General features: G+C 30.2%; 1 protein-coding gene across 1 annotated transcript in view; it reads left to right on the plus strand.

Moving 5' to 3' along the window:
* The window catches only part of COL11A1 (collagen type XI alpha 1 chain), a 195,456-nt gene that overhangs the window by 167,379 nt on the left and 13,224 nt on the right, over positions 1-14,853 (plus strand). Inside the window, exons 55-57 of the mRNA XM_004263094.3 lie at positions 8,077-8,130; positions 8,268-8,375; positions 8,848-8,901. Coding sequence (XP_004263142.1) covers positions 8,077-8,130; positions 8,268-8,375; positions 8,848-8,901 — 216 coding nt within the window. The remainder of the gene's footprint in view (positions 1-8,076; positions 8,131-8,267; positions 8,376-8,847; positions 8,902-14,853) is intronic.

Here is a 14,853-nt window from a genome sequence, read left to right on the forward strand (position 1 = left end):
TTTGTTTTCTTTTTGTCAGCAGCCCAAAAGCATAATCTTGATAGAAAAAGAAATATATCCCAAAACAACCATTGGGCTGTTATTCTTAGAAAGTAATTACAAAGTGTGACATGATGTTGAGCTCTGTTGCCTGTTTTTGCCTATCGTCTGAATGTTCTTAAAAATTTCCAAATGGATGAATATCTGTTCTATTACTTCAGACCTTTCAGAAGAATACTTATATAAAATATCTTTGAAAATTGGTAGAAATCTTTCCTGAGAAAACATGAAATCATTTTTTTCTTTCTCCCAGTCAAATGATGGAAGGTTATTTAATGCAGTGGTTAATAAGTCAGTGAAGTCACACTACCTGACTTTTAACCCAGCTCTACCATTTATTACCTGTATTTCCTTAGGCAAGTTACTTATATTGCTTCTCAGGGAGGGCCTACTATACCTAGGATTTATAAGATAACTCATAAAGAACAAAAATAATAGGTATTAACACAATAATGTTAGTGTGTTAGCCTTTAGTTATGAAACAGTTATTGAATAGTTATAATAAGCACAAAATTATCTTATATAGGTATAGGTTATTATGCTTTTGATGCAGAGGGAATTAAACCTTCCTTCAAATTATAACTACTGGAAAAGGAGGGACTATATAAAAATATATTTTGAATATTTTATTAACATCCATTGGCAGCTTCTCAGCTTATTCCATTATCCAATGCAAATTCTCAGCAAGTGCTATATAGTTCAGTTTTATTTTAAAATATGTCAAAACAGATTGTTCACTTACAATCTTTGGTAAGTTCAACTAAGTACCATTTGCTATGTGGAATGTATTCTTTTAATATGTGACAGAGTTAGGGAATGAATTAATTTCTTTAGCGAGACAGTGGTGGATCATGTGGCTTACTCATTTTGAAAACTGAATGATTTTGAAATTTAAAAAAAGTAAATAAATATAAACAATTTACTAGCCTCAAACAGTAGAAAAATATCAACAAAAGGCATGAAAAGGTGTTTTACACAAATGTTCCACAAACACGTAACAGGATGTGTAGAAGTTAGGGAAACGTGTGTTAAAAATGACGTAGAGATGCCACTTACATCTATAAATTGATGAAAATTTAAGTCTGACAAACCAAATGTTGGAAACGATGTTTTTCAAAAAGAAAATAATGGGGATTATCATAAACAGCTATTGTGAGCTAACTGGTACAACTGCTTTAGGAATTGTTCATTATTACCTAGCAGAATTTAACAATGAACTTTCCCTACTATCTCATAATTCCATTCCTAGGTACATGCTCTGGATGATATCTTATACATCTTTACCAAGATACACATATAGAAAAAATAAGTGTACTGAGATAGGCATAAACTGAAATTTTGTATGGCAATGAAAATATTGTATTGCAGATGTGTGAATCAACAAAGATGAATCTCAAACACCTGATGTTAAGAAAATATATGTAGTGTTGAGCTGGAGAAGATATATAATCTCATTTATATAATATGTAAAAAATAAAAACATGTCGTCTAGCATTCAAACATAAGTGGTAAAAGTGATTAAATAAATGAAGGCAATGATTCATTAAATTCAGAATGGTAGTTATTTCTCTGGGAGAAAGAGGGTTACAGTAGTTGCAAGTGACATGTAGGAAGTTATACATTTTTAGGCTGAGACTCTTAGATATTAAAGTAATTAACTGATACATTCCCTGTATCATCCTTTTCATTATTAGAAAATTCTATAGTGGAGTGCTGCCTTTCTGATTTTTGATGAGATTAGTTAAAAATAATCTCATCAAAAATTTTAGAGATGTTCTAGCCTCCCATTTTAAAAAACAATTTTTACGAATATAATACGCTATTTTTATTCTGCTCTAGTCATTTTGAAACAAAATTAGAAGACTTTGTATCTATGAATTTTTAATGATATGAGATTGTGATGACTATGCATTGCTTATAAAGCTATTTACATCCATTTTGATTTAGCAGAAGAATCAACCTTAGGTCAGCCCAACTGAACAGTATTATGCAAGTTTTCTTCTTTTAAAATGTGGCATCATTAAATCTAACCTGAACGATATTTAACGTAATGTGTTAAATTGTGTTCTGTATTAGGATTGGATAGATTGGCAGGTTTAATTGGCTTTCTCTGTTTTACACAATAATCTTTTTTCTTTAGCAGAGTAAAATATATTTTAATGCTGTAAAGATTAGTGTCAACAATCTTATTACTGAAATTATAATTTGCTCTGATTTAACAGTAGCAATTAATGCTTTCATTCTTTTGAATTACAACCAACCAAACTAGTCAAGAGTTCTACCGTAACCTAAAAAAAAAAAAAAAAAAAAGATGGCTAAGATGAAAAAATAGAAATACAGATTATTTACTTAGGTCTTTCTCAGCCTGTAAACTGACACTCTTCATAGCTAACTATCAGGACAAACTAGCCCAAATTTGATTCTAATGCTGTTGCATTAGAATCAAATAGACCTGGTTTCAAATTCTTGCTTTGCTACTTATAAATACAACTTAGAATAAGTTAATTTCTTTGAGTCTCAGTTTTCTCATTTATAAAGTAGGCAAAATAACTAATATTCCATGCTGGAGTGAAGACTAAATTAATAAAATGTATATTTAAACCACTACATCTAATATATGGATTTATCAAGAGTTCAAAGAGTGGATGCTCTTCTTAAGGAGTTAAATACAGGTTTTGAATTATGCCATCATTTATAAACAAAACAAACATATTAAATAAAATATACAGATAAGATAAAGACGTTTTCTTCTAATTTTTGAGTTATATAAATTGAGATGAAAGTTTATTAGCAATAAATTCATAGTAACTTCATAATTAATTGTATTTTTGAAGTATAGAATACTGTGATTCTGTTGAGATGGATACAAATTTGTATTATTTATTTGGTGTAAGTTGATGTAAAATCATGTAGCATTAACTGTAAAGGAATTTCCTATGAGAACTGTTGCCAAAAAACAGAGCATTAAATTCATGATGACTGCATATAATTTTAATAAAATGGATTTGCCAAGCAACAGGGATTTAGAACTAGTTTGAGAGATAATAATGTGATTAAAATGAGTTAGAAGGAAGTACTTGGGAACTTTACTGTATGTCTGTGAGGTCACTTTGTTTATGCACTGGGTGAACACAAAGCTCCTGAGCGTAAAGTGATATGATGCAGAGTGAATTTTGTGAATTGTAGCTGATGAGGAGAATTCTGTCTTCTCCAACCTTTGCATTCAGCCAATAGGCAGCAATGTCTTTGATGCAGGAATCAATTTAATATCACCCTTGTGGAAACAGCAAAAAACATTCCTATACAATAATTATAATATCTAATCTACACACTTATGACTTAATTGAATACAGAATTGCCTTACCATTTATTTCCCTTTAGTTCATCTAGAAAGCATAATTTTAAGTAAGCTTTGTATGTATTTTGTGGAAATTAACATTTCTTTTATCCTTTGTTTTGCTACATTGGAACAACAGAAAAGGACCAATAACAATTTTGCTATAGCAGAAGTAGCAATGAATAGAAATGTATTTTTCCTTGAGTGACTCTTACAAATAAATTATAATAAACCCTCCCAATAGAATATTGGTCAGAATGTTGCGAGTGGCAGTGATACTGAGAAACAACATTCTAACAGTTATTGAACAAGTAGGGAAATTAAGTTGACATTTGTAGTACATGTACATTCTCTCATGCATTTTAATACTTGAGAATAAATGTATATTTCCTTGAGGCACTGGAAGATTGTACAGTTTATATCAGTAAGCCATGGAATTTTAATACTCGGGTTATCATAGCAGTTTGAAACCAAGAACTAGTTCAAAGCCCTTTTACTGAAAAAAAAAGTCTAGAGATTATTTAAAAAAAGATTTAAAAAATCTTAAAAAAAGATTTAAACCTAACCTGAAACTGCATATATTAAATGGAATTTTAAGGAGTCCCATCTCATTTGTCAAAAGAAAATTTACAATAAAAATTAAAACAATAACTAATATTATTAAGTAATAGAAATACAAAGGAAGCTTTAACCTACTATATATGCCCATATATACCATATATGTATTCTTTCCATCCCTATGCCTTTATGAATGAATGTGGGTGGTCAGATTAGAAGGAAACATCCCTCCCATATCTACCCACACTAAGATTAAGATCAGATATTAGGTTCTTAGGAAAGCTTTCCCTACTGCCTAACTAGATCAGTGTACCTATTTTGTACACCTACTTCATCTTTGTGTGTTTTACAATGTACTGTATTTGTTAATTTTGTTGTCTGCCTTCATAACTAAACTTTGTGAACTCCTTAGGGTTTCACTTTTTTTTTTTTTTTGTATTCTCCATGCACAGCACATTTCTGGCATATAAGGAAGACTTAACTATTTGCAACATGTATGGAAGAATGGGTAAATTGTAGAATAATATTATAAAATGTGAATAGTGGAGAGAGGATTATACTGTGTATTTTATATAAAGTATATTTCTCATAGCAAGGAAAATCTCATGTAACGGTGATTACTGGTGGAAACTTAACCAAGGCTTATTTTATTTTCATGTTTTACAAGGCATTTTCCAATCAGAACACTCATTACTTCATGATAGTACAGGAAGTAATTCACTATATTAAGTCCTTGCCTCTCTGCTTATGCAGATATATGAGAAAGAAATGACTAAAACAAGAATTTGTCCATAGGCATTGTTTAGTTTTTTTTAAAGGGAACTTCCTATTCTCTTAAAAAAAAGTGTGTCACCTGTTTTCATCCTGTTTTTCTTAAAAAAATCTGTGCCATCTGGAAAAAATATAAGGAATAAATGAAAATGGGAAAAATGAGATAAAGAACAGAGTAAAACCATTTAATGTGGATTTCCAGCATGATAAACATCAGGCATTCATTCAAAGAGGGAAGAAATCCTTTGGGGATGAAGAAACTTTTTATTGAATCACAATTTTGTGGCCATGTTATAGTTTACTTGTGTTTAATTCTCTAGGCTTTTCAAACTCAGATTTTCTTTTCTCCCTTGCAGTAAAAGCAATATTTTTGTTACATTTTAGACAGCTGATGACTTGCTTTTCCTAAAGCTAGATATTTATAAATTTTCTCTACAATAAAGTTCATATGTGTAATTGCAATCTTGAAGTTAATACCCCATACCTTTATGTCATTCGTTTATGGAAAAATCTTCATAGAATAAAGAAAAGCCCATTATTCAGTTGAATCTCATAATTTCTATTCCCCAAATTATAGTCATTATGGCTGTTTTACCCAGTTTGAACAGGAATACTTCAACCATCACACCAAAAATGTATTTTTTATACATTACAAAATAATCACCACAATAAGTATAGTTACCATCTGCACACCAAAATGACTCAACTCTTTAACACTAAGAAATATTTGAAGCTTATGCTTCTCTACAGAAATCCTCTTGCATAAATAGTATGAAATTCAAAAGATACACTTAAGTTTTAATGCCTATATTATTGTTAACAAATTGTTGCTGCCTCAAGAGACTGCTTACAGGATTTATGCACTTCTTATCTTAGAGTCGAGGCACAATGAATGCCTAATAATATATGAAGTTATAGTGATGATATTGAGAAAATAATTACTAATGATATATTCATTGACTCTCTCAGAGATAAATGAGTTCACAGAACTCTGAGTTTGATGAAGTGCCTGATACCCATTTCAAATGTGGATTTAAAAGACCATATGAAAGACTAACATGTATCCACCATTAGAATATTAATATAGCATCTGAAAGAGAAAGTCATCCTGTCTCACCTTATTTTCACCAATTAACACTGTTTCTGCTACTCTCCCCAAATTCCAACCTCAATCTCAGTTGATGATTTTGAGCACAATTCATAACAAAAATTGAAGTAAACAAATGGAAAACAAGAGAGTCTGGGGAAAAATGAAATACAATTTCCTAGAGATCATTAAGCTTCTTTTTTAAACTTTCTATACTTATGTCTGAACTTGTGTAGAAATTTTCAGCACAGTTAAGATTCAGATTGAATCTTAATGTTTGTTAAGTAATAATAAAAATCAATTAAGTAATGAAATGAAATAAATATTTTATAATACAATTATAAATTTTTTATGTCTTAGAATGCATTTATTATATATATTGTGTAGCCCACCACAGTAAGACGCCAAAAGCACTCTTATTGTATTGGACTATCAAACAAAGTGCCCTGCTTGTGTTGATCTGAGACGCCATAAGTGAAAATATCAATGACCTAGTATAATGAGTAGGAACAAAATTTAGACACAGTGGGAATTATAGCATATTTCTAGCTTGAAAAGTAGTTGTTTTCTTTGATACCTTGAATATTATATGTTATGTAATGTAAATGATTCCTTTCTACATGTTTATTACAAAGATTAGAAATGTCAAGTTTTATATTTCACAAATGACTAAGAGAATGTAAGAACGAAATTTGAATGTCAGATTTCAAGATCTGACTATATATTATGGGATCGTTTAGCTGACTTTCAATTTTCTAGTTAAAACAAGTAGTTTCATACATGGAGTTCATATTTTTCAGGTGTTATAAACAGGATGTATGGAAAAAAGTAAGTTGTTGACATGGTGTCTATAAATGTATTTTGAAAGTCAGTTTTGTTTGACCTGACTTTTAGGTTGCCAACATGGTGAAAAGTATTGGTAAAATAATAGAATTTATATAGAATAACAATATCTAATAATTTTAGTAACAATAATAAAATAACTAACATTTGTAGTGTTCTTTATGTCTCAGGTATTTTTATACACCATTTACATTTACCAACTCATTGAATTCTCATGATGATACTGGGAGATAGCTACTGTTATAATCCACATTTTGCAGAGAAGTAAACTGAATCACTCACAGGGTGTGTAACTTGCCAAAGATCACAAAGCTTATTGATGGCAGAGCCAGAATTTGAATCCAGGAAGTCTGAATCCTGGCTTTAGGCTCTTAAGCTTCAGATTCCATTCCTGTATTTGATACTGATCTACTGGAAGTTCACAAAATACTTTTTCATGTGTTACATTATTTAAATTTAACAACAATTCTATAGCAAGAGAATTCTTATTAATAACATTTTATGGATGAAAGAACTGGTTCAAAAATACTAATAATTGATTAATTATTTATTAATCATTAATTATTTATTTAGCTAAATTATTTAGCTAAATTAATCATTATTTATTTAGCTAAAAATAAAGAGAAATAGGGGGACAGATACCTCACAAAGATGGGGAAAAAAATATATATATATATACAAAGAGCAGTATTATGAAAAGCTTTAAATATATATAAATTATATATAATTTATATATAATAATTAGCATTTCTCCATAGCAATTCATGCAGATATACAAAAGTTATGCAAATACCAGAATATCTTCTTAAGTTTTTGAATGACATATGGAGTATGAAGATTTTTTTCCTGTTTTTTCTCTAATACTAGGTTTTAAAAAGTCATACGATTTTTTATACCACTTATGTGAATTACATAGTTCCAGAGAATGAAAATATAATATCTGTTGACCAACAAGATTTTAAATTTTGTACTTTTCCAGTTTGAACATGATCTTATGAAAATGTATAATGTATGGATCTTCTAAGATTAAGAAAGGAGCCAATCTTAAAAACACATATAATGATGGAAGTGAAATCTGAAACCTTCAATTACTTCCTAATTATACAACAAAATAAATGATATCTGAGTATTTAACACACTAAGGGTGACTAAATCATCAGCATTTCTTTAAAATTTTTATCTTTATTGTTTCCTTACATTGATATGATGTGATTATCTGTATTCTGCTCAATCTGTGCTTCATTTGTTTTTAATATTCTAACTAAAATTTGTACATAAAAAGAGTTTTGCGTTTTCTCAGTGTTTTAAACTAAATTGCTATAGAAATTCACAATTTATTAGACTCTGTTACAAATTGAACTGGGGTATTTGTAAATAAGTCTTCAGTTGCATTACTTTTATATGTTATATATATATTTTAAATGCAATTTTATGTTTATAGGGTCCTCCTGGAGCTGCAGGTGCAGAGGGAAGACAGGGTGAAAAAGGTGCTAAGGTAAAATATACATTACAGGTATTATGCTTGAAAAACTCAACGTGTACGCTGGACAACATCTATTTCAGTACTTTTAATAAAATAATAAAATGTCTTTTTTCATTATTAATGCATTCACATATTTTATTTTCTAACAGGGAGAAGCAGGAGCTGAAGGTCCTTCAGGAAAAACTGGCCCAGTTGGTCCTCAGGGACCTGCCGGAAAGCCTGGTCCAGAGGGTCTTCGGGGCATCCCTGGCCCTGTGGTGAGCATCTGTGCTGAAAGATGTCATTTTGAAAATAATGTCTTATTTCTAAGAAAAATTATGAATGAAAATATTTATGTCAGCATTATTTTATAAATTGTGTGCAGTAAATATTATGTAATAAAGTCAGAGACCCTTAGAATATTTAAGTATGTCATTTATTTAATAAGTTCATGGTGAAATTCTAACTTCTAAAGGTAGAATAGAAAACTAAACCCTGAGATCTCAAAGACGTATAATTTTTATACACACAACCATCCATCCATGTGTGTGTATGTATGTGCATGTAGACACATACACAGAAAGTAAAAAGACTCAAAAATTGCTTACAATATTTGTAGATGTCCTCCACATGATGGAATTCATAGGTGATGTTTGATTTCTTTCTTTTTCGTATTACCAAAATTAAAATAAAGAAAAAAATGTCTGCTTTTGTTAATTAAAAAAATCAATCGTGTTTCTTCTTCCTTAGGGAGAACAAGGTCTCCCTGGAGCTGCAGGCCAAGATGGGCCACCTGGTCCTATGGTTAGTAGCACCTTTTTCTGCTGTTTAGAATTCCAGAAATGAAATTATTTATAAGCTAGAATTCCTGAAATTTTGTCTTATAAATTGGTTTATATTCTGTACAGTATTCAAGGAAGCGTATTACTCAGACCTAAAAAGAGAAAAGTAATCCTAACTGATAAGTTATTTGGAAAATATGCCCTTGATCAGAAGATCTTTCCTTTCTTATGTCCAATGGATGAAAAAAAAAAATTTCCATTCTGAATAAAATGCCACTAATGGCCCAGACAGTTCTTTTCCAAATGTGGACAGTTCCCTCAAATGCATGCAATTACACTTAGTTTCCTGGCACTTCATTTAAAAGAATAACATTGGCACAGGCATACAGTGATTTTTTCACCAAATAAATTTGAGTCATATGGGCTGAAAGATAAAGCATTTACCCCCGTGAATGAAGAGAGGTATAATTGTTATAAAACCAAAGCTTGGTTACTCTCATAAACTGTGTATGCAAACAACACACTTGAGCAATGCAATAAAGCATTTAGTTGACCAGCATATGGTTCATAGATAGAGTTTATTATAGGAGCCAAGGGTATTCTTGCTACAAAATTTGGGCAGAAAGTGAGAATCAAAGTCTTGCCTTTAAAATTATTGCTTACTAAGTAACAGATTCTATTTCATGGTGGAGATATTTGAACTTCATTGTCCAAAATAGTAATATGTAAAGGGATTAATTAAAACAAGAAGCAATACATATAGCACTATTCAAGTGTAATATTTATTGGTTTAAATAGGCAGGTTTGCCCATACAGAAATTTAAATTTTACAAAATTGCCTCTTTTCATGAGTATATCAACTACCTCAGAGGTATGTATGTGCTCAGAAAGCCATCGAAACTAGGATTTGCAATCTTAATCATTCAGGAGAACTTGGCCAATTCCTTTAGGAAAAATTTCCTCTAACATTTCAGATATTTCATAAGTGTTACAGAGATTATTTTTTTAACTTGCACTGAAAAGTTAAAGATCACTTATTTTAATAAGTGGATAAAAGTTATCAAATTTTGAGGAGATTATCAAATCTGCACATTGCCCCATTGACATAGGAACAGGGACTTGACAAAAGTAGGATCATGGGTTCCATGTCTGCATCACTATTTAGGGAATATTCTTCTTAGATATGTTAAATTCCTAACTGTACAAAGTCATAGCCTAGGGAAAAAAAAAATACTTCACCTTAATATCACCCTAAAATTTGCCAAAGATTTTTTTTCTTGTTATTTCATATTTTTCCAATAAGTATTCTGACCTTTCTCCAGATGAAAAAAAAAGAAAGCATCAAGCTGGAGACTTCCTTCAGCTAATATTAAAAATAAAACCATCAGACATACCACCTGATTCTGGCTTGCAAAAGTTTATATTTCTGAATCTTAGGTAAATGTGGGTTTACAGAGCAAAGAGCTAAATAAACAACTCACATCCTTTTCCGCAGTGAAATGAAAAGCATCAGAATTGAGCAACATGGGTGCCATTTCTTTCTCCGGCTGCTTGTTTTACCAGAGAGTACTTAGAATGCAAATCTATTGTAGCTTTTTCATACCATCAAATAGTTTGATTGTGCTAATTTTAATGAAAATGCTACTTGGTCTACAGGAGATGAGGTTTGGTGGAGAAATCATCTTCAGGATGCATTTATGGCAATTTAGTGAACTTTTCAGCTCAGCTAAGAAATACTGGTACTTATTTTAGTAGGCAATTTTGTATTTGAGAAGTAGCATATCGTGATTACTGGTTAAGGTCATCACCTCTCAACCCAAGAACCCTGGTTTCAAAAATGAGCACTACTACCTGCTTGCTGAATAAGTTTTAAGTAAGTTATTCAATTTTTTTAAGCCTTAGGTTTCTCATCTGTAAAATGAGAATTTGAATAGCATCGATCTTATGGAATATTATGAAGTTAAAATGAATTAAATGGGGATATTAATATCTTTTACCCCATGGGGTTCTTATGTTAATTAGATGAGCTATGTCTAAAAAACAAAACAAACAAACAGAAAAACAACTTAGACCATTTCCTATATAAGTAACAGTCTAACAACTTTATATTAACATTTGGATTTGAAATTCTTTGGGCTAGAGTGAAACAAACACCGGTTAAAACTCTAAAGATGATATTTGGTGTCTGACCACTCTATATGATCAGCTCTGCTAGAGTTTAGATATGGTACAATATTTACTTTTTACTTCAAAATTTAGATATTTCTCATGGCAAAAATTAAACTTCTACATATGCATGAATTTTATATACAGATAAATATTCAGAATCATATGGAACTGAGAATAAAACAGTACGTGTGAAATCTAAAAGAAAGCTAAGGACAATGATGAGATTGTATAAAGAATTTTATTTGAGGATTTTTAAAGTTGAACTGCTGGGGTGTTTTTTTTTTTAGGAAATAGCAAAAATCAGATGGGAATAAAATTGAGTGTTTTAAAGAGAACAGTAATGGTTGCTACATTCTCTCCTCTGCTGCATAGTCAAAATAAGCATGCTTTAATCATTTTAAATTAATTTTTATTTTATTTTTTGAAGACACAATTAGCATCTATTTTAGTTTTAAGCTTTTATTTTGTTTTGTTTCATAATCTTTCATTTTAAGAACCTATTTGTTCCAATTTAGCTGAAAAATTGTTCAGTATTTATCTTCAGACAATTTTACCTTACTATTATCATACATTAATTCTTTTCACATACTGATAAGTAAAATATCTGATAACATTATTTGTTAAACCATAAGTGTGCGAATAAACGGTAGGATGGGTTACTGAATTATATTTTGATTTTTTAAATGCTACATTTAACTTATCTGTAAAAAGATTTGAGATGTGTAGCATTCCATAATGATTAAGCAGGTTTAAACTACAAAGTATTTGTCTTTCACCAAATTAAACGTTATTTTACAATACTACATTCTAAATAAACAGTAGGATCTGCATTTTCTTTAAACTTCAGTGCATTAGAATTTTGAGATGCATTTCAAAGCAAATATTCTGTACAGCATAATACAGCAGGGGAACATATTTGATTGTGTATTCTAGACACTTATGAATGTATCATCCCTGTTTTCCTTTTCACTTTATTACTTATGAATTATGTATTTCCCTAGGGTTTTTCAATTTACAATATCCTAAGAGGAAATAGAAAATATGTATACCTGAAATAATATTTTTATATGCAGAGTTGTTATTTTTGATATGGTCCAGGTTCAGAGGGTTATGTATAACTGCTATCAACATCATAGCTTTACCAATTTCTATTTCTAATTGATGAAAATGATAATAAACTGATTTCACTTGGCTAATGCCTCCTTAGATATAGTTCACAATTTTATGAGATTATTAGCTTAGAGGAATTAACACTCTTTTCCTTTAACTCCTTCCTGAATAATATTTATAGAAATGATTTTAAATGCATTACAAACACAAAAAATGTCTAGTATGTTTCCCATTACCCCCGAGCAATTAGAATCCACATTATTTCTTCTTTTTTGCCATTTTAGCTTTTACTATTAGAATGTGATGAGAAAGCTGATTAATAACTATCTGTGGCACATCAGAAACAAATAACAATAATTTACATTACACTTCACTATATGCAGTACTTTTGTAAGCCTGGTTTTTCTTCCATTATCACGATTCTCTGACACAGTTATTATTAGAACACCTTTATAAATAAAGTTCTGAGATAAAAAGGAACAGATCCAAGATTACCCAACTAATGAGTGGTAGACCTGAGACGCTGAATGAAACAGTATTTGGAATATTGATGCCCAGCAAATGACATTCCTATTAGTTCTCCCACTTAACAGCAAAATTTCTGTAAAGTGTATCACATACCAGAAAGAGTTTGAATGTAAAATAAGAAGTAAAGAAAGAAAAAAAATCTGGCCTCTTTAATAGTTTTGTGTTTTCAATCTAAAGAATGTATTTACTTTTAACTGACATATGTCAATTTTAACCAATATTTTTAAATGTTTTTTGCTACTGGTACAGGTATATGGTTCTTTCATGCAATTACATATTTATTAGAACTATTTTTTCATGCTTTTTTATTCCCACTTGTTCTAACATATAGAATGTTTGGCATCTATCCTGATGGTCACATGACCTCAAGGAATTATTTTATTATTTCTATTACTCATTTATATTATTCCTTTAAAATTGTGCTATCAGACAACATTATTTTCCTAACCAATAATTCACCAAACCTTTCTGATGAGATGAGAAAAAAGTAGATGAAAAATATACTTACTTAATTTTAAAATTATTAAACAAATAATACTAAATAGGTAATGTTTTTATTTTAAAATAAATGACATCCTTTATGCTGTTCTGATTTTCATATTGATTTAACAGATATGGGACTTAATGCCACAGAGCCATGTTTCTCAGACCTTAATGAGTAACAAACCTGTGAAACAGATTTCTGATCTCTAACTCCAGAATTTTAGATTCAGTTAGTCTGGATGATGCCTATGAATTTGCTTTGCTAATATGTTCACAAATGATGCTAAGGCTGCTGGTCTGAGGATCAAACTTTGCGATCATCCACTCTGATATAGTGTTAGCAAATGAGATGAAAGTCCAGTGTTAAAACCTAGTCTTAGAATATTCCTGAAAGTAAATTTGGTAATTTCTTTGTAGTCTCCTTTTTATCTACAAGAGATTTAACAAAGTGACAGGATTGTTTATATTTATACAAAAGAGAATCTAAACTGAATTGATATAAACTTACATCTGAGGATTAATAATTTTCTTCTTACTAGAATATTATTAGGTACATTTACATTTAAATTGCACATAATTTCTACAAAAATAATTTATCTATTTTCAATAGAATGATGTAGGGAAATTGTTCACTTTTATATCAATACTTATAGAATTTCAAATTCATTCATGAATTAAAACAAATATAAATATTTCTGGTAACAGTCCAAAATACTATTGATACACAGGACTAACTTATACTAACACTATTCTTACCTTCCTCTGATATTAAGGACTTCAGTTTGAGGAGTAGATTTGAGAAACTAAGGAATGGAAAGCGCTCATCTACACAATCTCACAGTAGCCCCTTGAGACAGGAATTATAATCCTTGGTTTATAGATGAGAGAACTGAAGTTCTCTTTGGTTAGCTAATTTAAATTGCTGATAAGAGAAGCAGGCTTCTACCCCAATCTATTGTATTCTGAACCCATACTTTTTAAATTACATCATGCTTCTTGGATTAGATCCATGGCTTTTAATATATTAAATTCACAAAAATGATGGACTGAGACTCAATGTGCTCTTTCACACTGAAGACTCAAAAGTGCCTAGTAAGAGGGGGAAAAAATTACTTGTGGTAGCCTTGCGGAACATACTATAGTAAAGACTAATCATATAGCTTGGTAAAAATTAAAACAATTTGATTACTAAGTGCCATGTTAAAATCATTATTAAAATTATAATTCAAATAGTTCAGTTCAGTCTATATAATTCAAACTCATAGAGAAAACTCATATTTTGTCTTTGTTTCTTGATGCGGTACTTGTAGGCAGTAGTGACTCATGTGTGGTGGTATTATCTGGGCCCTGGTTTCATCAGTCACAATCTTACAAACCATCTGTCAGTTACATTTTTTCCGACAGAATCTGTTGCCTGCATAGCAACTTGTTGTAATTTCAGAATAAGGATCTTATTTTGTGTTGCCTTCAATTTGGAGTACACTAGTTTTTATATTTAGAAGTCTGTTTAAAAGTCATCATTATGAATATTTTCATGAGTAGGGACCAAGACTAAGAGTTAGTTGCTAAAATCATGCCATAATTTTCATTAAAATATAATTTAGCCTAAATGGATAAATGCCTTATCCTTAGAATATAAAAAGGATTAAATAATTAAAATACAGGTCCAATAATATGAGAAAAG

The sequence above is a fragment of the Orcinus orca genome, chromosome 1 (assembly GCF_937001465.1).
Source record: "Orcinus orca chromosome 1, mOrcOrc1.1, whole genome shotgun sequence".
In the NCBI taxonomy this organism is placed as follows: domain Eukaryota; kingdom Metazoa; phylum Chordata; class Mammalia; order Artiodactyla; family Delphinidae; genus Orcinus; species Orcinus orca.